Genomic DNA, 25,248 nt, shown 5'->3' with positions numbered 1-25,248 from the left:
TGAATGCCAGAAAATACATTGACACTATTCTTGAACCAAAACTTCTACCTTCCATCTGAGATCTCTTTCCCAACAATGCTTCGTTTATTTTTCAGCAGGATTCTGCTCCTTGCTACACGGCCAAAATATCGAAAGAGTGGTTTCATACAAAGAGCATTAAATTGTTGTTATGGCCAGGAAACAGTCCTGACATCAATCCTATTGAAAATTTGTGGCACCGTTTGATGGGCGCCTCATTCGGCTCTTATCCGAATGAGGCGCCCATCAAATGAAAGGGAACTAATTGAGGCTATAATTGTTTCCTGGCATCATGTAATAGCGAAAGAAGAGCTTAAAACTCTTGTCAGCTCAATGAAACGTTGATGTGAAGCTGTAATAAAAAATTAAGGGTACCCTACTAAGTACTGATAACTCACTGCAATCATCACTATCTAATGTATATCGATAACTATTATCGTTTAACTCTTTTTGTATTGCAAATAATTGAATTTTGTGTTTTGTATTGAATTCAGTAATAAATTCTCTTTAAAATGATATGTACAAGTTTGCATTTTGTTAAACATAACGTTTTCTATAAGCATACAAAGTTCAAAAACATAAAAATTTCCAAAAGTGTCCACAATTTTAGCCACCACTGTATACCGTCCGTTATACATTAAACGCACATGCGTATGCGCATGCGTAAAAGTATTGCATGCATGCGTGGATGCATTATGCGTTGACGCATGCACAGAAAGTTTGTAGCTTTGAGGTCTGGATTTTAGATCATTCCGGATTAACGACTTTTGACTGTATATATTTAAAGCATGAATATAATGGTGCAGCTCCACTTGTAACGTATGTGTGAAAATAATTTTTTTAACTGCGAAAATGCTGGCATTCGTTTGCGAATGGTTATTATTCTCTTGTATCTCATTCCCCAATTCTTATCCAGTTTACATTATGAGAAATTTTTTATATTGTATTTATTCATTTACCTGTATATTAAATTTATAGACTTGCTCATAAATTTTCGAATATAAAATATTTATATTTCAATTTAAACATTTCTAAAAAAAATTCTTTAATTTTTATTCTATGTTTTATGTTCTCAAAAAAAAAAAAATGCTTTAAGTAGTTTTTACTTGTTGATGTATTGAGGTGTTACATTTGCTCTCCAAATAATTTCCTTAGATGCCTATCTTACACACTCATTTTAGCATTTAATTTATATTTTGTCATTTTGAATTTCTTGAACCAGTTGCTCCAAGTTTTATTGCTATGTTTCCTCCATCTCACCATGAATCAGAATGTCATCTCTCATAATACTCAGACTCTTTTTTTTTTTTTTAAATTATGTACTTGCGTATTATCCCATCAACAGTGAAAGTTGGCTACCATTAAATCATTAATGTTAGCTGAGATCTCGTTAAAGTTGGGCCAGTTATTTCTGCTGAATACTCAATAAAATGATGCTTTTGCATCCAAGAAACAATTACTACTCAACCTGCTTTGTTTCTGTGCTTCGTAAAAAGGCTTTTGTTGATTTCTATTACTATGTTGCACACTCAAATTTTACAGGACTCTATTTAGGAAGTTAGGAGCACATAGGTAATTGTTTCAATCTGTTAGTGGTAATTGTTTCAATCTGTATCCCAACTGATTGAGTGGCTAGCATCGCTGACTGCCATGCCGAAGGGCCTGGGTTCGAATCCTGGAGAAGGCATGGATGTTTGTTAATGTATAGTGTCAGTGCACCATGGTGCATTCTAAATATGCGACCAGTCAAAAGTCCACTAGTGTGGCTTGGTGGAAGGGGAGAGGGGTGGGAGCCCTCAGAGCCCTTCCCGGGATGCTGTCCATGAAAATTGGAGGTGGAACTGAGCTAAATCGCACTGTCACCTGAATAGTGCTCAAGGCTTTTGCCAATGGCAGACGTAACCTAACACTCCTTGCCAGGAGGAATTTCATGCACTTGGGCTAGCTACGTAAGACAAGTGAGCATAAGCAGCAACAATAACAGCAGTGTCTTTGGCCATATTCAGCTGACCATATCATGTTTATTAATACACTTATTTTTTTATGTAGAATCCCGTTAACTTTGAAAATAGTCCACTGCTTACTGTTCCGTAAAAGGTAGGATACAAGATTTAATCATTTTTTACGAAAAGCAAGAAGATAAATAGTACAGCTGTAACAATAAATTTATATTTTTTTTCATAAAAACAAAACGTGATTTATTGTGAATCTGTCAAAGTTCATGAAATGAAAGTGCAAATGTTATGAATGTGTTACATCATGCTTACCTATAACTAGCGCTAAATTGCATGCCTTGGCAACAGTTTCACAGTCAATGGGTAATACATAAGTACCAAAAATTATTACTGATTATTTTTTAAATGTTCAAATTTTAAAATAAAGGATGCGAAATGGTCAAAAATACTGAGCAGTTTTTAATAAATTTTCCAAGTTAAAGACTTAGAATAAACATCTCTTAAAAGATTTTTTCTCTGCTGTTTTTTTTTCCTGCTCTAACTGATGATGTAAACAGGAAAATTCTGGTATTAATAATCCATTCAATAAATTAATATATGTGTGTAAAATAAAAAATATTTTGATACTTAATGAAACAAATTTTGAAAAAATTGCTTCTAGATGCAAACTTTCATTTTTGATCAACATTTTCTTAGCTGTAGATCAACATCTTCATAACTATCTCCCATCTCCGAATGCAGGCATTTAGCAAAATCTGTTTTATTGCTGTAGATTTGAACCCAGGTTTAAGAATTAAAATTTGAAAGGCGAATTTAAATCTATCTAATATTGACCTGGATTGGTTAGTATTACTAATACTTGGAAGATTTTATAAAGTGGAGACTTGTCATATTTTTATTACTCTATTATGCTGTATGTATTTTAACGTAAATAGTGTAGCTATTGTGCATTTTTAAATTATAACTGTGCAAAAGTACTTTTCATTTATTGCTTTTGAATTGTGATTATGTGTTGAGATTATACATTCACTTGTTTTCATATATATAGGCCTTAAAAGTTATCCTCAATATGAACTTGCAAAGAAACAGTGTACAGGATTTAGTGGAATGGTTTCATTTTATTTAAAAGGTAGTTTGAAAGAAGCTAAGATTTTTGTTGGAAATCTTAAAGTTTTCCTTTTGGCAGAGAGTCTTGGTTCAGTTGAAAGCCTTGCAGAAATACCGTAAGTAGTCTTTCTTTCTTTCCCCCCCTTTTTTTTTGTGTGTGTAGTATTAATAATTCTGAGAATTCCAGAAAGTGTTTCAGGTTTTAAGGTATGTGTTATATAATTTCAACTGCATTTGACTTTAAATTTTTAAACATATGCAGTTGTATAAATTGATAAGCTGCATACATGCAAAAACATGTTTGCAGAATCACCCTCAAGCTCTTTTAAATACTTACACTTTTGTTTTAACATAATTAAGTTATTAGGTTTACTTTAATTAAACAAGTCTCAATTAAATTTAAAAGTTAGTTTTGTGTTTCTGGTTTTAAATAATTAAATCTAAATTAAATTTAAAAACCAATTTATTAACTGGCAATTAAATTACAATCAAATCCTATAACTGAATTTTGATTAAATTTAAAAACCTGTTTACCAACTGGTAATTAAATTATACTCAAACCCCCACATAGCGCAACCTGTTTATTAATGAATCCCTGGATACAACAGATAGACTTTTAAGTCATGCTCAGTTTCTTTTCTTAAAAGTTTTCAGTAGTATTATAATAGTTGCAACTTTAGTGTGTATTTTAGAATAAACTGCAAAAATTCAAATGGACTGCTTTTTTACATTCCTGTCTCATTTGGCCCCACCAGCGGCCGAACGGTTAAGTCGCTGAACACTGGTAGTTCGGTCCGAGGTTCGAATCCTGCAAACGGGCTGGCTGCATGGTTGTTTTCGTGGTTTTCTCCATGTGTAACATGTATATGAGTCAGTTTTCCTTAGAAAGTCCTCCACGAAGGCATCCCTTCCCTTAGGCAGATAAGTCTCGAGGCTTTGCCGTAATTAAATAACCTAACCTGTCTCATTTTCCCTAACAATAATGAAAATAAAACTCCTGATGTACTTCTTTCTTAATGAGGAGTTCTTCCTTGTTACTGTCACCATGATCATAATTTAGCTGATATCCAGAATTTTCATTCAAAAGTTTCAATGGCATAAAAAAGGTACAACAAGAATATGTAGTTGTTGAAACCTTGTAATTTCTTTGAATATGTTACTTTGAGTAAAAACTTTTTCCTCCCTCGATTGAATTCAGTATGCAATTTAAAATCACATTATTCTTCACCTGTTTCAATGATCTTATGACTAACTCCTATAAAATAATTTTTCATATGAAAAATGCTGCCCTCCAGAGTAGACCACCCTCTGTAGCTACAACACTGCTGTAGAGAATCTCTGTATGTATAGAAATTGAGTGTAACATAGATCATCAGTTCCTCTGAGCGAAAAATTCTTTTATCTGTGTTTTTCATAATTTTTTCTGGAATTTCAGCAAATTTAAACTGAAATTACCTTTGAAATCATTCTGTAGGCTACTGAAACAGTGGAAAATACTTTTTGTTTGTTATTCTTCTTTTATACTCACCTCCCATTTTTCTCTATGCTGTAAACAATAGCTATGTAGAGCAGGTATACAGTTTTGGGAAAATCAGAATACACAAAATACCACATTGTGTCATTCAGTGACCACTGAGATAATGAACTTATGCAGATGCCTCGATGCCTTTCATGTTAGTGGTGTAAGTCAGAACTCTGTTCTGAGATGCTGTTTTCCATGCTCTTAGACTGAGGGGGTTTCATTATTTAAGTCTTTTTGCAAAATTAAAATAATCTTCATAAAGACTTCATCTTTGCTTTGCAGCAAAAATGTATTTTAGGCAAACTGATCATTTTTCTCATTGGACATCAGATAGGACAAAATTGTGATGAAATTATCTTTTTTGATCTTTTCCAGATGGGCAAAACTTTACATATTGTTTGACTTGACCTAGTTTTTGTATTGAAGAAAATTTTCTGACTCGAAAATTTTTCCGTATGGTTCATTGGAAACACAAAGCTTTCTGCTTTGAAAATAAGATGAGCTGCCTATAGAAAAAATTTTATGCGTACACCACATAACTTCCTTGTATGGAATATTAAATTGTACACATTTTTTCCTGCTTTTCATTTAAACTTATTTCCTTGAAATTCATTAGAGGTATATTTCTTATTCAATTAATTCGGTTCTCACTTTGCAACAAGGCAAAAATACATAACTCAAAATATCTATATTAAAAATTGAAAGATATATAAAAACATAAAACACCAAATACAGTTAAAACAATTAAAAACAATTTTTTTAGACATACAATTACAGTTTCTTCATCAAAACAAGCAATTTGGCCAGCACACAAGAAAATAGATTTTTCGTTGCACGAAACTGAAAGTTTACTTTTGGTCTCACTCGGCAAAAAGACACCGAAGACTTAGAAACTGACTGAATTTGTTGTGGATGCTATGCTGAGTCAATATGTGAGATAATTTAATAACTTGAAGGATAATTCCAGAATAAATTAAATTTAATTTGCAATAATAAAAGAAGAGGTTACTTTGTTGTTATGAAGCTTTGTTTCTCTAGATTGGCAACAAATCCACTATTCTGCTAAGTAGCTCAGCCGAGTAACAGAGTGGACATATTATATACATATATTTATATACTTCTGGTGCAGCCAATTGCAACCAAAATAAGAGGTGCATATCTACATGTTTTAGCAGTCCTATGTACACAATTTTAACGTTCTGAGGCTACTCATTTTTGAGTTATGCAAGATACATATGTATGTACAGATGCCATGAAAAAATCTCTTTTTGAATCCATTTTAAATTATTTTTGTAATTTGTTTGGGGAAAAGAGTCCTTTATTCTGTTCTTACGTAAGATGTATGCAAAAACATTGTTAAATTGCATTCAATAGCAGTCAAAATGAATATTTTTGTTGAAATATGATACCTGAAATTTTCCAAGATTGTAGTACTTTCTTTTTACTTCGTATAAGGAATTAAAAAATCTGGGTATGAGGAAAAAGTCAAGAAAGGAAAGCATAAAGATTTTAAAGAAATATTGCTGAAATGATTCACCACATGTAGAAATCTCATTATGTTAATATATGAACAAATGCTTCAGGCAAAAGCTAATGATTTGGCTAACATTTTAGCGAGACTGAATTTTTGTGCTCAGTTGGTTAGTTGCATAATTTATGTGTTTAAATGTATGGTGCAGGGTGGTTATGGCTCGGTGTATATCCTTCAAAGTTATGATTCCATTTCGTTAAACATAACTTTATTTTGACACACCATATTTTAACACTATTAACATAACACAACAAAATAAATAACAGAAAACTACTAAACTAAAATTCGTACATCCTATATTCGAACTAAGGGCGAAGTGGGTGAATTCACTGCAGCGTTAGCAGTTTTTACAAACACGGCATGACGTGGTCTAGCAGCTCATGCAACCAAACATCAGACTGCCACAGAGTATCCCTTCAGTGACACAGTCACGACACGAAAGGGGTTGGCTGTAAATTTCCAGGCAAGATATACACTTTCACATAAAAGTTATACTTAAAAGTAAAGAAATACACAATATATATAAATAGTAGTAATGCACTTAAATTCTGATTGAAATATATATACCCATACAATGCATAACTTAGTTAAACAGAAATAATAAAAAGTTAATAAGGATTTTATATAACTTCCAATACACATAAAAGAAAAAAAAATTAATCAAGTATTTATACACTATGACTTTTGCAGCAAACCACAGTAGAAATTTACAATTATATTACAGTGATTAGTTTTTATGGAAAATGAACACGACGTCCATTGCACGTAACTACTTGTTTTGGAGCAATTTTTGAGTCTTCGTAGACTTCCTGTGGAAGCTGAAGAATTACAGGTGAATCTATACGTTCTGACACATATATGCTGGTTTTAAACGATCGATTGAAACTGTCATCTTTTTGTTATTTACCTCAATAATAAAATTGTCCATACGTTTAACCACGGCATGAGGACCAGTGTAAGGTGGAGTTAGAGCAGTTTAACAGAATCGTTGTGCAGAAATACATGAGAACAGGTTTGAAGTGTCAGGTGTACATTAATTGATGATTGAAAATGCCTAGAGGTTGGAATAGGTCTAACTAAATGCATGATTGATCGAAGTTATGACACATAAGATTCGGAAGGAGATACAAAATTAGTAGCATTCAGCACATCTGAGGGTAATCTAAGTGTGGTACCGTAGACCAGTTCCACAGAAGTAGTATTTATATCTTTCTTAATGGCAGATCTGATACCCAACAGAATTTCAGTCCATTTTGGGTTGTTATGAGCCATTATTGAACTTTAAAGGTGTTTTCATGGTTTTCCCCATGTGTAACGGGTATATGAGCCATTTTCCCTTAGAAAGTCCTCCACGAAGGCATCCCTTCCCTTAGGCAGATAGCCCTAGTGTGCTTTGCCATAATTAAATACACCATACCGGCGGCAAATGAGCAACACAGTAGTTGAATTTCATCTTCGGCTCCGTAACAGGTTTAGATGCGGCTAAAGCAAAAGTTGATTCGCACATAGAAAACTGCAATGCCAGGTCAATAGGATTGTAAATTGGTATCTTAACAGCAGCAGACTCCTCCATGATAGTAGCTAAAGGGAAAAAATACGAAAGTCCTGGAACCAAGCTCTTGAACAAACAACCAGAATGCAGCTTTACGCAAGTAGCCGGGTCACCATTTTATGGTGCTTATAGCTCGGTGTATATCCTTCAAAGTCATGATTCCATTTCGTTAAACATAACTTTATTTTCACACACCATATTTTAACACAATTAACATAACACAACGAAATAACATAACAGAAAACTTCTTAGCATAAATTTAGGTATTTTGCATAATGAAACTCAAAAGGCATACGAAACGAACGTGCGCCAAGATATATATTGGCGAGAGAAAGTAAAGTTCGTGTGCAATGCAGTGTATTTGATTCTCACCTTAGCTACTTGTACTTGGGCCAAAGGTCTAATTGAGTTAGTACTTTCTTTTTTCAGGTACTGTGTCAAAGTATGTTCCTGTTTCTGTTTTTTCTTATTGCCTAAATAGGTAAGCCTGATGATATTTAGGACTGATGATGATTCTATGTATGTTATCTCCTTTTCGATAATTCAGTGTTTTAATGTCTGTGAAGATGATTACTTTTTGTTATGCTTAAGTTAAGCAAAATTATCCTATTTTATTAAATAAAGATTTCGTAGTTAATTTTTTGACTTATGATTCTTTAATGAAAACTGAGCCTGAGGAAACTTACTCTTTACGCCTTCAATGCTAATGCACAAACCAACAAACTAAAATTCGTACATTCTGCGCTCGAGCTAAGGGTGAAAGGGGCGAGTTCACTGCAGCACTAGCATTTTTAACACAAACGCAGCATGACGTGGTCTAGCGGCGTATACAGTTGAACATCAGACTGCTACAAATGGTTGTTTGCAAGAAATGAAGCAACATTTCTCTAGGAAAAAGAATAAGAGAGTGTTTGAAAATTTGATGTAAGAAATAAATAAATTAAAAAAAAAGTGATGAAATTTCTCACTATTACAGAGGAAAGGATTTCAACACTGATGAAACTGGAAGGTTCTACAAGGTAATACCAAGCCAGATATTAAAATTTAAAGATTCATTGGTGTAAAATTGTCAAAAGTGCAAATCGCTGTTCTTGTGTGGGCCAACATGATTGGCAATGAGTGTTGCAGGCTTTTGGTGACTGAAAAAATCTTAAAAGCCAATGTTAAAATTCTATTTCCTATAAAGCTAATGGAGAACTGTTTGAAGAAGAGCTATGAAAGTTGGATGAAGAATTTTCGTCCACTCCCATAGCACCTTATAGTCTTGATTTACTCCTTTGTTTTTTTGTCGCATGTTTGGACTTGTAAACTGTGGATTCAAAGCATAATCAAAAGTGTGAAGTATCATTATAGACAATAGCCTGTTTTAAAGATTTGAAGATTTCAGAATTTTGTTTTGAAGAAGTATAATAAATGTAGATTACACCACTTCATTTTTTGATGCAATGCTACTGCTAAAAATGGCCATGGCAACTTATTAACTTTCCAGTATTGTTTTTATCATGCTGGTCTAGCAAAGAGTGTTGATGAGGAAAATGATAAAAACAAGGATTTGCTTGTCACTAAGAGGCTTAAAAAATGGCATTACAGTATTTTAGAATGTGGTGTGAAGTTTTTACAAATGTTGATGTTGCATTCAAAGATTTAGCTCTGAAGATATAAAAACAAATTATTAAGATGAGAAATGTTGACATTGAAGATACTTCTGATGTTGATGAAAATATTGAAGAAACGCAACACATGAAAAATGAACCCCTACCACAGCAGATGCTAAAGCTGCGATGCATGTCATTGATAAGATTTTAATCATAGAAATGCGAAATGCTAGAACCAAAAGTGGTAGTCGTTTGAGTGCTTCTACAAAAGTATGAATAAAAATATGATACAAAAATATGGTTATTGTAATTGTATCATCAACTCCAGCAAAAAATTATCTTTGTACTTGAATATTAAATAAAAGCTAAATTTGTAAGATTTTTTTCTGTCATTCATTTTTTTGTGATTTTTCATTTTTATGCATAAAATAATTATTCATAATTATAAATGTGTATCTTAACGCAGCGATAGAACTGCCTCCATTTCCCTCCTCCATGAAATACCGACGCAAAGTTTCAATGCATTTCCTCGCATCCTGTGTTGCCACTTGCACCGACTTATTAGTGGCATCATCTACTCATCATCATCATCACTATCACTTGGTCTTCCGATGCTGTCGTGTGTTTTGCTGTAACTCGAGCAACGATTGCAGCGTCGTAATTTTCATTTTCATCGTAGCATTGAAGCTCGTTTTCGATGGATAAAAAGTCTTCGCAATTTTGTACTGTTGAAGTTCCACATATCCGTCATCATTTTCACTTTAAATGAGCATGTCCACATCTATCTCCAAAACCAAGTGCTTAAAGCCACAGTGAGAAAAACTGTTCTGAGTTGTCTCACTGCTCACTTTTCGCCAGCTGTCGGCCGCAAATGTAACTGCTTGTACGATGCAGTTACATTTGCGGCCGACAGCAATGTAACTACATCGTACATGTACCTTTGCACTGACTTCGCTGGCTTTTGACCATGAAGTCAGCAAACTTTCTTCAATTGCTTCAAGGATGTACCTTGCCAACGTTGCACGATAAAAGGGTCTTCAAATTTTTGATGATGCCCATGTTCATTGGCTGGACCAAAGTTGTGGTCCTGGGAGGTAGAAATTCCATTTGGATGTTCTTCAAGCAACCTAAATGAGGATGTGCTGCACAATTGTGAAGAAGCAGCAGCAATTTTCCCGACTGGCGTTATAGCTCTCTGTCCCAATCCTTCAGCCATTCTTTAAAAAGTTCAGAGGTCATTCACGCATTTCTGTTCGCACGATACAGAACTAGTAAACTGTCCATCCTAAGGCTTTTAAAGCAGCGAGGCTTAGTGCTTTTTTAGTATAACCAACAGCTTCCTCTCGTCCATTCCTGACATTTTTGAGCAGCATAAGACAGTTACGCAATCCATCGCTATTTTGGAGCCAGAGCGTGCAACATATTTGTACCTTAATGAGCCGTCCTGTGTAGCATGATAATGCAGCCCAGTTTCATCAACAATGTAGATATCATCTGCTGAAAAATTTTCAAGAAGCTCGGGCAGTTTTGTTGATTTCCATTCTTCAGCATCTGTACTATCAGCACTTTCTTTCTCGCCATGTTCTTTCTTGAAATTTATGTTATGTCTAGATTTCCATCGAGACAACCAACCATCCATAGCTTTAAAGTCATCGTGGCCCAGCGTTTTAGCGAGTTCTTCAGCTTTGCATTTTAACATTGGGTCGCTTACTCTCACAGCTTGTCCAGTAACAATGGCAAACCATTCATTAAGGGCCTCATCGACGTTTGAATCCTTGCCTTCACGCTTCCATTTTTTGGAAAATGGAACTCTTCGTCCTTTACATTGTGCCCATTCTTCTGGCAGCTCATTCTCTTGTTTTATCAAGCGCGAAATTGTAGTCTTTGCCAATCCAATAATTTCCACCAACCGACGCTGACTAGTGTTTTGTGGTTGTTGCTTCATCTTATCCAGGAAACCAATTTTTTCAGCTAACGTCAAGTCCCACCGTGGCATTTTGGCAGGGAAGACAAGACACGCGCACAGTTCACTGACTAAAATGGTCTGAAGAAACCGTGGTTTCAGGGTCAAGATGTTGAGGTCAAGAGCCAGATAAAATGCTTGCCATTCAAAGCTTTTGTTACTAAAATCATCCCAAAAGTGTGGTGAATTGATAGCTTTCTCATGTAAACTTTAAAATCATGATCGACAGACGGGAATTCCTTTCAGATGAAGCCGGACACTCTACTGTTCATTTCCTCGAAAATCGGAGACGCAGTGGGACCAATAACCTCGCTGGCGGCTACTGGTGGCTCTGTTTTAAGAAAGGTCAAAGAAAATGGTGCACGTGTTCACCTTCGTCTGGTTTTGCTCTTGTCATGCACTTTAAGGAATTCCTGACTTTTGATAGGAATTTCCTGACTTCTTGGGGAGCGCAGCTACAGATCCTCCTATATGTCGCGGACCACCTGTACATCCGCTGTATGCGGGCGACTTGTGGCTTCTGTTTCTTATTCGCTCTCACGTTTTTTGGACCGATTAAACGGAATTTTGGTTGAAATAAGCGAGTAATGTTAGGCTTATGTACATAGGATTTGTTTCGGTTCTTTTGGATTCAGTCCAAAAAAGTGGCTGGTCCGATTATCCGGTGGTCCAATTAACCGGATTCGACTGTACTTCCTAATCCACACACACACACCACAAGCCCTTACGAATTTACCGCAATCATGCAAACGGTTACGTCATAGGGTTTCCATAACATTCAACTACTTGGGCTACCATAAATGAAACAACAACTTGGTGATAAATGAAACTACAACTTCGCGATAATACAAAGGGTACTCTTCTCTCTACTGTAACCGATGTTGAGTAGGATTTAAATCAAGGCTTCTGGGTAGCCGATTTATGACAGAGAAGTTGGATGAATTCAGTAGCCAACCGGAACGTGTGAGAGGTGCAGCTATCTTGCTAGAATACTGCATTTCCGTGTTTAACAATAGGACAGCATAAATGAATGGAGATGATCGCTTAGCAACTCTATGTACCAAATCATGTTTAGGAAGGTTGGTACAGGTACCAAAGATCCTAAGCATTGCCAGGAGAAAACACCCCAGACCATGATTGAACCATCATGGCCTTGCACATTTCCAACCTGGCATGCAGGATCCATGGCTTCATGAGCCTGATGCCATATTGTCAGCCTTCCATATATGTTAAGCAGTTGGAATCGAGACTGATCAATCACTCCATGCTACTTGTTTCTAATCCCCTAAAGTCGATTCTCTGTGTTTTCTTGCCCGGACGAGACATGCAGTTCGATGGCATGCATTGAGAAATGGTACTCTCAAAAGCTCTTGAAGCCAATTTGGTGAAGCAAGCATTGCACGGTCCATTTATTCGCTATGTGACTGCTGCCCCGATTCAGTTGGGTGGTAATTTGAGCTGATGTTTGGCTTCTCAGCCTATGTATAATACACCTGAGCCGCCTCACATCGTGCCCATTCAAGGCTAACTGATGTTTGTAATTTTTCTGACTGTTAGTTTTTTTCTCACCATCCATATTATATTCTCAGTATACTCTCGATACTGTCAACATTGAAAATACTAGTCCTCTGACAATTTTGGAAACTGAATGGCCCATGCATCAAGTGCCTACTATTTGTTCACGATTGAAGGTGTCTAAATCAGAAGCTTTACCTCATATTAACAGCAGCCATAGTACTAGCTATATATGCAGTTACTACAATTACTTCATGTAAGCATAAATGCAATGCATTGCTACACAATTTACATAACCATGTTTATCCCTAATTCAGTGGCACTTTAATGTATTAGCAAAGCAAACTTTTTGAATTAGAGAACTCACACTGGAAAAGTAAAACATTATTTTATTTTTTTTAAATTCTGCTCAGAATTTAGTACAGTCAAAAGTCGTTAATTCGGACACCCATAATCCGGAATGATCTATAATCCGGACCTCAAAGCTACAAACTTTCTGCGCATGCGTCGCTTTCACGCATGCGCACAGGCGTTTACGAGAGCGCGTAAGACCCTTATGGCTGCGAATATGTTTGTGCGCATGCGCGTTTAATGTGTAACGGAGTTATACGCTAAGCTAAAGTTATCTAATTCAGTTAATGTTGCAGATTGCGTTGTTCCTTAATCTTCGAATTGGATCCGGCTTATTATTTTTTGCAGACTGTTAGAGCAATTTTATAAAAGTAAGCTTGAACTTTCGATTATGTCAAATAGAATTTCGGATATATATTTACTACAAAGCGAAAGTATGTTTTGAAATCCGAAATCTGTTTATCAATTTCACGCTGCTCTGCGGCAGAGGGGGGGGGGCAGAAACGTCAGTATTAGATTATGATAGATTAGAAAGATTATGTCAAATAGAATTTCCAATATATATTTACTAATATGTAATTTGTATCTACAAAGCGAAAGTATGTTTTGAAATCCGAAATCTGTTTATCAATTTCACGCCGCGGATTGGAAGTTGATCTGTCAACACTATCCTTATCTTCAGAGCAGGTGTTTTTATTTTATCTGGATTATAATTCCGTACTAAGTTTAGTATTTCATCTCGATGTACTCCGTCTTTGATATGATTTAAATCAAGTTCCTCGTCATTATAATTCGCTTCCGATAGTGAAGAAAGTGACCCAGAGGTTATTGAAAACGAAAACATTTCGATTGACAAATTAGTCGGTATTCTCAACACAGCAATTATAGAACTTGAACAGCGGAACTTTGTAACTAAACAAGAAATTATGTCTGTTTAATAGAATTAAAGAGAAAGTATTATCACATGAAATGAAGCAACTTACATTGAAGGAAATGTTTAATAAAGTAAACAAATAAATATTAAGTTTTTTCTTTTTGTAAATTTTGATACCCTTTAGATCATAATTGTTCTTTATTTCATAAATTACGGTTTCATATTTTTAATTTTAGTATTTCTGCATGCGATCTTACGAGATTTAAACTGATGATCTATAATCCGGAAAAATCGATAATCCGGAATCGCCGAAGTCCAGACGAGTCCGGATTAACGACTTTTGACTGTATTTAGAAACTTGTAGGTAAAAAATTGTCATAATCTGTGCAGTTTCCTAGCTTTTGTTTGATAAACATTTTATGTTAGAATAGTTAAGTGTATATTTTAAAAATATGATTTTTTCCCCCAGGTCATTGATGACTCATGCATCTGTTCCTAAGGAACAAAGAGAACAGTTAGGAATAAGTGACAATTTGGTGAGACTGTCAGTAGGTATTGAAGAAGAGACTGATCTTATTGCAGATTTGAATCAAGCTTTACAAAAATCGGTGAGTGCCTGGTTTCTAATTTTCTCCCTCTCATTTTTGTAAACTATTAGACTGTATTTTTTGCTTTAGTATTCTGTGAGTTCAGTTAACTTATACATTCATAAATTTTGCAGTATAATGTCTTTATTGAGCTCAAAAACTGAAAAATGGGTGCTTAATAGCATTTTTATTTCACTGATCTCTTAGTATGTAGTCTACTTTTTTGCCATTATCCTTTTTTTTACGCCAAGGTTACAGCGTGTGCTTTGCATTATACAGCTGTTCTCTTATTTTCTCAGGTAATATAGCAAGATTTCAGCATAAATATGCTGAAAGTTAATTCATAATTTGCACACAAAAGATACTGACATTAAGCAAAGTCCAAATACATGTCTGTGTGACACACACACGCACATGTACTTACATACATACATGCATTTATATGTATTGTTACGAATTGTACAGAGCGGTAAGATAGCTTCCCCGCAAAGCAGGTTTAGGGTTTCCATAAAATGGCAAGGGAAGGCAGGTCGGTCAGCAAGTGCCAAGTGGGTCTTCGATAGCAAAGAAAGAGCCTCTTAGTGTATCGCAGTTAGTGCATCGTCGAGAGAGTGTGTTGAGCTCTGGGAACGACTGAACTGAGGAGTCAGGAGCTGTACTCTAGTGTATCAAGTGCATCGCGAGTTGTAGCGTGGAGAGTCTCGAGAGTACATGGAGTTCCGAGAACAACTGATCAGAGTCAGGAGCTGTACTCGGTTGCTTTGCAGTGAAGCTGTCTCCACCGTTATAGCATGATAACCTGGAGGCTGTGTCACTGATTGTGTCAGTTTATAGTAGTTCTTTGACGACTGTGATGTGATTTTGGAGCTGTCCTGATTAATACTGGCCAATAAAGTCTGTTTCGGTACTTCATCAAGTGTTGTTATTCACTCCAAATTCGCACGAACTCGTACTTACGAACGTAAAGAAGAAGTAAAACGTAGCAATATATATATATATATAATAAAAAGACTTGAAAATATTTATCTTGTAGAAAAATTGATCATAAAGATACAGAGAAATACTGATGGCACGTAGATAGCATAAAAGTAGACTTTTGAATTTGTAGTGAACAACAAGAATGTGTTTGCATGGAAAGTTTATCCATAATTAATAGGAAATTGGCAGCCAAGGTAGATTAAATCATAATTTTTATTTCAGTAAACATATTGAGGCCATAAACAATTTGGCACCTGTTTCAAAATGTTTGCATTTTTAATGGCTTTACAGTAAGAAGAGAGCAGCAATCCAGCTAGGTCAAAGTATAGAAAGGAAAAACAGTTGTGATCAGAATGAAATCTTAATTTAGAATGAGTTAGTTTTGGTTCCCCATGCATCTGATTGAATAATCAGTACTGCTGTAAAATTATTATTGGCTGTTTGAATTTTAGTTCCAGTTATGTCACCAGTGTTATTCAAGAGTCATATGACATGGTGTTGGCAACCGCCGTTGATTTCCCTAGCACATGCGCATGATAAGCGAGTTCTCTGCTGCGTAACACTTATACTTAGTTAATAGGTAGTTAGCCAAAGTCAATGGTGAGTATTGCATGTAAGCGAGAAGGGCTAAGCGCTGTGTAATATCATGTTTCTATTCTGCTGTTCAACGTCTTCGTAGTTTAAATAAATGTTTGTCATGTGTGTGGAAGACGTCATTTTATTCTTCATAGGTTATGGGCCCAGATAGCGCTTAACTGTGCAGTGCAACTACCATTGTTAAATTTCGGCAAGTCAAGCTGCGTCGACTGAAATGAAAATGGTGACGACTAATACAGTGTCAATTGAAAAGCTAAACAAGGACAACTTTGATACGTGGAAGTTGCAAATGGAAGCAATACTGATTAAAAATGATCATTGGGACTATATAACTGGGAAAATTCCAAAACCAGAACCTGGTGATGAAGAATTTGCTAAATGGAAAACTACTGACCAAAAAGCACGAGCGGATATAATCCTATCCATCTTACCCAGTGAACTTCCACAAGTAAAGAATTGTGTAACATCTCACGAACTGTGGCGTAAATTGCATTCTATTTACGAATCGAAGGGACCAGCTAGAAAGGCCACAATTCTAAAAAAAATTGCTTTTTACAAAAATGAGTGATTCTAAACAAATGACTGTTCATCTAAATGATTTTTTCATTCTTGTGGACAAACTTAAAGAAATGGAAATAAACATTCCGGATGATTTGCTTACAATATTGCTTTTATATAGCATACCGGACTCTTATGAAAGCTTTCGAATAGCAATCGAATCTCGTGATGAACTGCCTTCTCCAGAAATGCTGAAAATTAAACTGTTGGAAGAAGCTACCACTCGCAAAAATAAAGATTCATCGTTTTCTGAACAACAACATGCATTCTATTCGAAAGATCGAAAGTATACTCAACGACCGGTTCCTAAACCGAAAGCAGATAAGTCTGCAAACCGAAGACAGTATCCAGTTAACTACAGATGCAACTTCTACCATATCTATGGGCATAGAGCATCGGAATGTAGGAAGAAAAGTAAAGAAACTAAAAGCAAATACCTCAGTGAAACTGCGATGTCTACAGAAATTCGGAATTCTTTGGAGCGAGAAAAAGCCGTAGCATGCACTAATAGTAATTCTAAAGACATTTTTTGTCTGGATAGTGGTGCAACATCGCATATCTGTAACAGCAAGGAACTGTTTCAAGAAATTCACGAAGTAGGTGATACTTATGTTAAATTAGCTGCTGATAAAACTGTTAAAGCTATTCGAAAAGGAACTGTTAAATTTAAATTTCGCATAGGTTCTAAAACTGAAAATATCGAACGAAAAAATGTATTGTGTGTACCTGATTTGAAAAATAATTTAATCTCAGTGTCTAAAGTAACTGAAAATAATCTTTCAGTAATTTTCAAAGAAAAATGTGCTCAAATAATCAATTCTAATAACGAAACAGTAATTTTAGCTAAACGCATAAATGATCTTTATTTTGTCATGCCAATATTTGAATCTGTATCAATTGCTAAAGAAATAGATCAGTGGCATATAAGATTTGGCCATTTAAATGAAAACGATCTTAAAAAACTTCAAATAAATAACATGGTTAGAGGTCTTTCTTTTTCTCAAAATGACTCTCTTTCTACTTGTAAGGTATGCATTCAGGGTAAACAAACCGCAACCCCTCTTACCAAAGAATCTGAATATAGAAGTACTGAATTGTTGAATCTAATTCATTCTGATTTGTGTGGTCCCATGAGAACTGAATCAATCGGTGGATCATTTTATTTCGCAACATTTATCGATGATAAATCTCAATATGTTCGTGTTTATTTTCTGAAATCTAAGGATGAGGTTAAAGAAGCTTTCAGAAATATTAAAGCATCTTTTGAAAATAAAGTTAACTCTAAAATCAGAATCCTGCGAATCGATAATGGGCTAGAATATTTAGGGAAAGACTTTAATAAAATTCTTAATAATGCAGGAATAAAACACGAAATAAGCACTCCTTACACGCCAGCCCAGAATGGCGTCGCCGAAAGATTAAATCGCACTTTGGTTTCAAAGGCGCGATGTTTGTTATTGCAATCCAATCTGCCTCAGAAATTCTGGGCCGAAGCCGTCAATACGGCTGCTTACATTCGAAATCGCTGCCCAACCCGATGTTTAAAACACAAAATAAAAACACCTTACGAAGTGATGTTTGGCAGAGTACCTGCTGTCTCTCACTTCAGAACCTTTGGCCAAAAAGCATTTTCGTTAAATAAAAGGCCAGGAATAGGCAAATTTGATATTCGATCTAAAGAATGTATTTTTATTGTCTATTCTGATGAATCAAAAGCATATAGACTTTGGGATCCCGAGGCATGTAAAGTGATAATAAGCAGAGATGTAAAATTTATTAATGAGTTTGAAAACTGCTGTAGTTATGACTCGAAGCAAGAAATAAATCTGCCTTTCACTCCAGAGGAAAAAATTATAAATAAAACATGTTGTGAAAAATTGTCACCTCTGGACGGTAGCGAGTCGCCACTTAAATCTGAAGCTGAACTGGAAAGCGGAAGTGATTTAGATAGCGAATCAATGCATCCTATCCTGATTAAAAGAGGGCCTGGTCGACCCAAGAAACTAAAAACAGGTTTGCTAGGAAGGCCTAAAAAGGAATATCACTATACAGTTGTAAATAAAAATGAACAAACTCAAAATGTTGTTGAGGAAAGCATTAATCCTACGGTGCAAGAAGCATTAAATGGACCATATGCTGAAAATTGGCATAATGCCATGCTGTTAGAATGTAACTCGCTTGTTCAAGAAAAGGCTTGGGAATTAGTAAACAGACCTGAAAACAAGAAAGTTATTGGTAGCAAATGGGTTCTTAAATTAAAATATAATCACGACGGCACTATCGAAAAATACAAAGCTAGGCTAGTTGCTAAAGGGTGCGCTCAAATCCCTGGTCTCGATTTCACTGAAAACTTTTCCCCTGTTGCTAGATTAAGTTCCATAAGAACAGTTTTAGCCTACGCAGTAGAACACAATCTCAAAGGTTACCAATTAGATTTTATAATGGCCTATGTAAATGGAAATTTAGATGAAGAAATCTACATGGAAATTCCCGAAGGTTTTCGCGATGAAACTAATTCAGATAAAGTGTGTCTTTTAAAGAGATCATTATACGGTCTTAAACAGTCAAGACATCAGTGGTACAAAAAGTTGGATGAAAAATTGAAATCTATGAAATTTAAATCTCTTAATTCAGATAATTGTGTTTATATTAAAAAGACGCCTGACAGTGAAACTATTATAATCGTTTATGTAGACGATCTTATCGTTTTTACCGATTCTAAGCAAACGTATGAAACAATTCGCAATAGTTTAGCTTCTGCTTTCAAAATGAAAGACTTGGGGAAGTTACATTATTGCTTAGGCATAGAATTTCACCAAAATGAGAATTCAATTAAAATTTCTCAAAAGAAATACATTGATGATATTTTAAATCGGTATAATATGCAAAATGCTAAATCTGTGTCTTCACCTATAGATAACAGCAAAAAATTGTCAAAAGAGATGAGTCCTAAAAACGAAAACGAAATCGCTGACATGAAAAATGTTCCATTTAGAAATCTGATCGGATCACTAATGTACCTTTCAGTAGCTACTAGGCCAGATATCACATACGCCGTGAATTTCTGAAGTCAATTTAACAACAATCCGGGAAAAGAACATTGGCATGCTGCGAAAAGAATACTTCGATATCTAAAGGGAACACAAGATCAAGGACTAATTTATACGAAAACAGGAAAACCACTCATCGCCTTTGTGGATGCAGATTGGGCATCAAATGTCGATGATAGAAATTCCTACACCGGTTTTGTATATATATTAAGTGGTTCAGCCATGACCTGGGAATCACGAAAACAACACAGTGTAGCTCTGTCTTCAACGGAGGTGGAATATATGGCTTTGTCTGAGGCCGCCAAAGAAACCGTCTACCTACGTCGTTTCCTGAAGGAGCTGGGCTACAACATAGAACACCCAACAACAATATACTGTGACAATCAAGGAGCTCAGAAAATTATGAAGAACTCTGTGTTTCACTCCCATACAAAGCACATAGACATTCGCCATCATTTTGTGCGTGAAGTCTATGAACGCGATGAATTAAATATGAAGCACATACCTACCAGTGAAATGGGAGCTGATGTGTTAACCAAACCCCTGACTCCTGTTAAACATTAAAACTGTTGTACAATTATAGGATTGAATACTGTTTAATATGTATTTTGTTTTACTTTTCAGGAATAGGAGAATCAACGTCGAAAAGGGGTATGTTGGCAACCGCCGTTGATTTCCCTAGCGCATGCGCATGATAAGCAAGTTCTCTGCTGCGTAACACTTATACTTAGTTAATAGGTAGTTAGCCAAAGTCAATGGTGAGTATTGCATGTAAGCGAGAAGGGCTAAGCGCTGTGTAATATCATGTTTCTACTCTGCTGTTCAACGTCTTCGTAGTTTAAATAAATGTTTGTCATGTGTGTGGAAGACGTCATTTTATTCTTCACATGGATTAGTCTCAAAATGATGCAATGCAGAAAAAGATTATTTTAGAATACAAAGTTGGTATACCAAATTATAATTAAGCATCAAAGAGCTACTGCTAATTAGAATTATAATTTATCTTTTGCATATTTTTCTTACACATACTTACAAAGTGTACTTCATTTTTCTGTTTTTTCCACTGCCTAAAAAAAGTTTTTTGAAATGCATGTAAAGTAATGACAGAACACATTAAAATAATACAGTGAAATACATTACTCAGATGTGTTCAATTATTTTTTCTTTTGTTAACCATGTCCTGTTATGTTCTGCAGATTCCCCAGATTTATCACTCGTATCTTGTTTGATAGATTATCATTTAATTATATTGTTAATTATTAATTTAATTATTAATTATATTGTTAATTTAATTATAGTGTTAGAAGACTGCAGTTATTAATGGTCATTTTGAAAATTTCACCTTGCCTCCATACACAGACTTTACAATTAAAATTGCCTATAACTGTCTTCTAGCATTTCTTTTATTTTCATTAATGTATCATTGGCCATTTTCCACTGTTTTATCCCCTCCCAAAGAAAAATGGTTTTTGCTTTTGAACTAGTTTCACTAGAAATAGTAACTTTCTTGCTGATCTTTTGTGGATTATTCTAAATTGCCAGAATCTTTTATTTTCAAATGTATGAGACTTAATGTAGTGTGTAGTACATTTGCAGTACCTTTTTAAGTAGTACAGTATGCTTGTATAATGTTGCTAACATCTTGCAATGAGCTATTTATGAGTTAAACTTGACTGTAATTATATATACACTATAAATATCATGGCAGCTGGCAGCCGAGTGGAAAAGTCACTGAACACTAAACTAAACCTGCACTAAACTAGAAGTTTAGTGCAGGGTTCGAATTCCAGTGGATGAATTGGCTGCATGGGCAAATTCATGGTGTTCTCCATGTGTCTTGTATATACAAATCAGTTTCCCTTAGAAAATACTCCACAATGGCATCCTCCATCCTCCCTTAAGCCCTTCCCTTCACAATGACATCCATTCCTTGAGTGCTTCCATAATCAAATATTTCAAACCAAACTATAAATATTATGTTTTATCTAACATTTACTGTTCTTTATAATTTCCATTGTCAGCCCTTTTTCCATTGTCTGTCTTTATGTCATAGGTATAGAGTCATAGTCATATTAGTTATAGGTATGGAGATGCTATTTTATATTAAAAAGAAATGAACCACTTTTCCCTGTATCTACAGATAACATACATATTAAATTCTGTTTGATCATATCTTTCTTAAAATCAGTTTATTGCAAATTCAATTATGCATTTAATAAAAAAGTAGCATTTTGCCTTAAACATATATATCTCTTTTTTGTATATTAAAATATGCATATTTACTCTTTTCAGCAAAAGCCATAATGTGTTCAAGCAAGAAGGACTTGTAAAATGCAATTGTAATTAGGCAAAGAATTATATTTTGAAGGATGAATAGATTTGATCTGAAGAATTTAGAAAAAAAAAAAAAAAAAATTATGTAATTCTTACATTCCTTGTAAATTTTAATGCTTTATTTCCATGAAATAAATTTTCTATTCCTTATTTTATTTATTAAAATAAGTGCAATTGTAATTTCATTTCTGATTTTATGTAAATTACAGCTTTTAATTTTTTAATGCTTTATTACCATGTAATATGTAACAGAATAAAAGTGTCTAATTTCAGTTAATTTTCATGTGCTCATTCTTTACGAACATCTACTAGTATGCAAATTAAATCCATTTCTGATAAACTCCCCCCCCCCTTCTAAAATATTTTCAAGTAATTGGTTTATAATAGTTTATATTATTTGCTGAAAGAAGAAATTAACTCTGATATGCAGTTTTTCTAATATAATGGTATATTTCTTTTGGGGGGGAGGGTAAGAAATGTGATACCGTACAAAGTTCAAAATCTGGACTTGCAATATCCAGATTGATCTAAAATCAAGACCACCAGCAACTTTCTTCTTTTCTAGAACTTTTTTGTGTGCTTAATGCTTCATGAATATGCAGTTGATATTTTTCATAATAAACCATGTGGAGGGTTCTGACTTTTGATTTCTCTTCAATACTAAATAAAACACCCCCATATTGAATAAATGCAATTATTTATTACTATAAATCTGTATGACCAATAATTTGGCATAAATCTCAAACCGAAACATTTTTTTATGAAACACTGCTATTTTAACCAACTAAAAATCCATGATGCCAACCTCACAAAGCATTTTTAATATTTTTTGTTTTCATTACCCCATGACTATCAACACATGGCAACTTGAGAAATGACTCATACAGCAATGTCTAAAACACTTTTTTTTAAATAGTAGTCATTGAATACCAAATAGCATATTCAGAATAACTAACTTGCTATTCAGGTAAGCTTAGGGTCTGTGCCAGAGTCAGTGTAGCCCATCAGGCAGCAAAATTTTTAGAATTTAGAGATATACCAAGCAACAAAAGGGATGGCAAAATCTTTAGGGAAGGCACTGGGATGCAAAATTTTTAGAATTTAAGGAAGCATTAGGCAGTGGAATCAGGATTTGCAGAGATTGCATCAGGTAGAAAATGTCTAGTGCTGTCTCTGGATGTGCCTTATGTATATGCAGGAAGTTATTTATTTGGGACTCTGATAAGCCTTAAGCATATGCAGGAAGTAGATGCAAGTACAAAAAATAACTAAACTAATATAATTCTGGCCCAATTTCCTCAATACGTGATAGAAAGCAGACAAAATTTAAAGGAACAACATGCCTTTAGTTGCCAATTTTATGATATATTGCCAATAGTGTATAGCAGATGCTATTTAAACTTTATGATGACAGCGGCTACTCTGAAGCTTTTCCGATATCACTAAGAAAGTGAAATTTTCCAATTAATTGAATTTGTCAAGGAATGTGGTGAAGTGGTAATAAATAAAGATGATATAACAGAAGTGGTGTCCATTGTGATGACAGTGCTTCAATAATTAGTTAACTAACAGACAGCAAAATCTGTAGTATGGTATTACGTATTTCCGGAGTCATTCTGACTAGGGGGCGCTGCGTTCGTCCTAATAGTCAGTGGCAGGCAGGATACTAAAGCTGTAAGACGTGGAAGGCAGAGATGCCTAATAATATATCTCTAATTGATTGAAATTTTCGTATATTTTCTTGTAAATAAATGTTGTTATTGTTAACAAAACCTCTTATTATCTCTTGGATGCACCTTTAGTCTCACAGAACCATTAGATGCAAAATTGGTGCATCTTGTCCGCGAATGTGGAATATCGGAAGCAATTAGTCATCATTACTGGATTATATTTCTGAGAAGTTTGGATACTTTGCGCACGCTTTTGGATACGTAACATTGCATACTGGACTGTGGGGGTAAGACCTTTTGAACTCACAAATTCGGAGTTAATATGGATAAGCTTTCGAAAATAATTGAAAAAAGAAGTAACGTTCGCGCTAGTGTTACTAAACTAGTTAAAAGAGTGCAGAAGCTTGATGAAGACGTAAGTTCATTATCAGAACTACTGGAACTATTAGAAACGAAAGAGCAGATCTTGAAAAGCCATGATTTAGAGGTGGAAGCACTCATAGACGATCCGGAAAAATTTAAAAGCGAATTAAAAGCTTCGGAAGAATACGATGACAAAATATTGTTGGCTAAGATTAAACTAAAAAGCAAAATTAAAGAATTAGCAGCAGAAAATGTTCAGCGGACTTCTTCAGTTCTTAACACATCTAGTGTTTCGGAAAACACTGTTACGGCTTTAAAATTACCAAAGTTAGAAATTTCGCGATTCTCTGGTGATTCTGGCAAATTTATGGAATTCTTAAACTGTTTTGATAGCGCAATCGGTTCAAACAATTCACTTACGAAAATTGAAAAATTCCAATATTTAAAATCTTTTCTTTCTGGTCCTGCATATAACGTAGTTGCGGGTTTTGAATTGAATGAGAAAAACTATGACTCATGTCTTGAGCTTTTAAAACAAAGATATGGTAGAACTGATTCTATTATAAATTCTTATATGACTAAATTATTAAGCTTAGAACCCGTGAGAAGTTCGTCTAATGTTAAGGGTTTGCGTAAATTATACGATGAAATAGAAGTTAATATAAGAAATTTGCGTTCATTAAATGTAACGGAGGGTTCATATGGGCATTTATTGAATCCAATATTATTGAAGTTGCTACCACAAGATTTGGTGTTAGATTTTCACCGAAAACGAAACAGGGAAGTGAATTGTGAGGTTTCGGAAATTATTACGTTTTTGAGGAATGAAGTCGAATCTAGGGAAATTGTCGAAACTGTGATGAGCCCCCTAAAAGGTTACGAAACAAAACGATCCTTTTCCCAAAATTATCAAAGTGGTCAAACTTATCAGAAAAACTATTCAAAGCCTAAAAATTTATCAACCGCTTCAGCGTTAAATACACAAATAAAAAATGCTTGTTTATTCTGTGACGGTCATCACGATTCCGTAAGTTGTAAAAAATTGGATGTAGAACAAAAAATAAATAAGCTTAGGACTGAAGCTAGATGCTGGTGTTGTTTCCAGAAATATCACAGGTCTCGCGTATG

General features: G+C 34.8%; 1 protein-coding gene across 1 annotated transcript in view; it reads left to right on the top strand.

Moving 5' to 3' along the window:
• Positions 1 to 22,364, top strand: part of Cth (Cystathionine gamma-lyase) — a 70,739-nt gene extending 48,375 nt beyond the window's left edge. Inside the window, exons 9-11 of the mRNA XM_035361944.2 lie at positions 3,022 to 3,196; positions 14,453 to 14,591; positions 22,046 to 22,364. Of these exons, the coding sequence (XP_035217835.1) occupies positions 3,022 to 3,196; positions 14,453 to 14,591; positions 22,046 to 22,057 (326 nt within the window). The 3' untranslated portion in view covers positions 22,058 to 22,364. The remainder of the gene's footprint in view (positions 1 to 3,021; positions 3,197 to 14,452; positions 14,592 to 22,045) is intronic.
• The last annotated feature ends 2,884 nt before the right edge of the window (positions 22,365 to 25,248 follow it).

The sequence above is a fragment of the Stegodyphus dumicola genome, chromosome 7 (assembly GCF_044657685.1).
Source record: "Stegodyphus dumicola isolate Sdum_Otavi_A_Nest chromosome 7, ASM4465768v1".
NCBI lineage: Eukaryota > Metazoa > Arthropoda > Arachnida > Araneae > Eresidae > Stegodyphus > Stegodyphus dumicola.
Note: the sequence above shows the minus strand (reverse complement) of the source record. Positions and strands in the feature narration are given on the sequence as shown.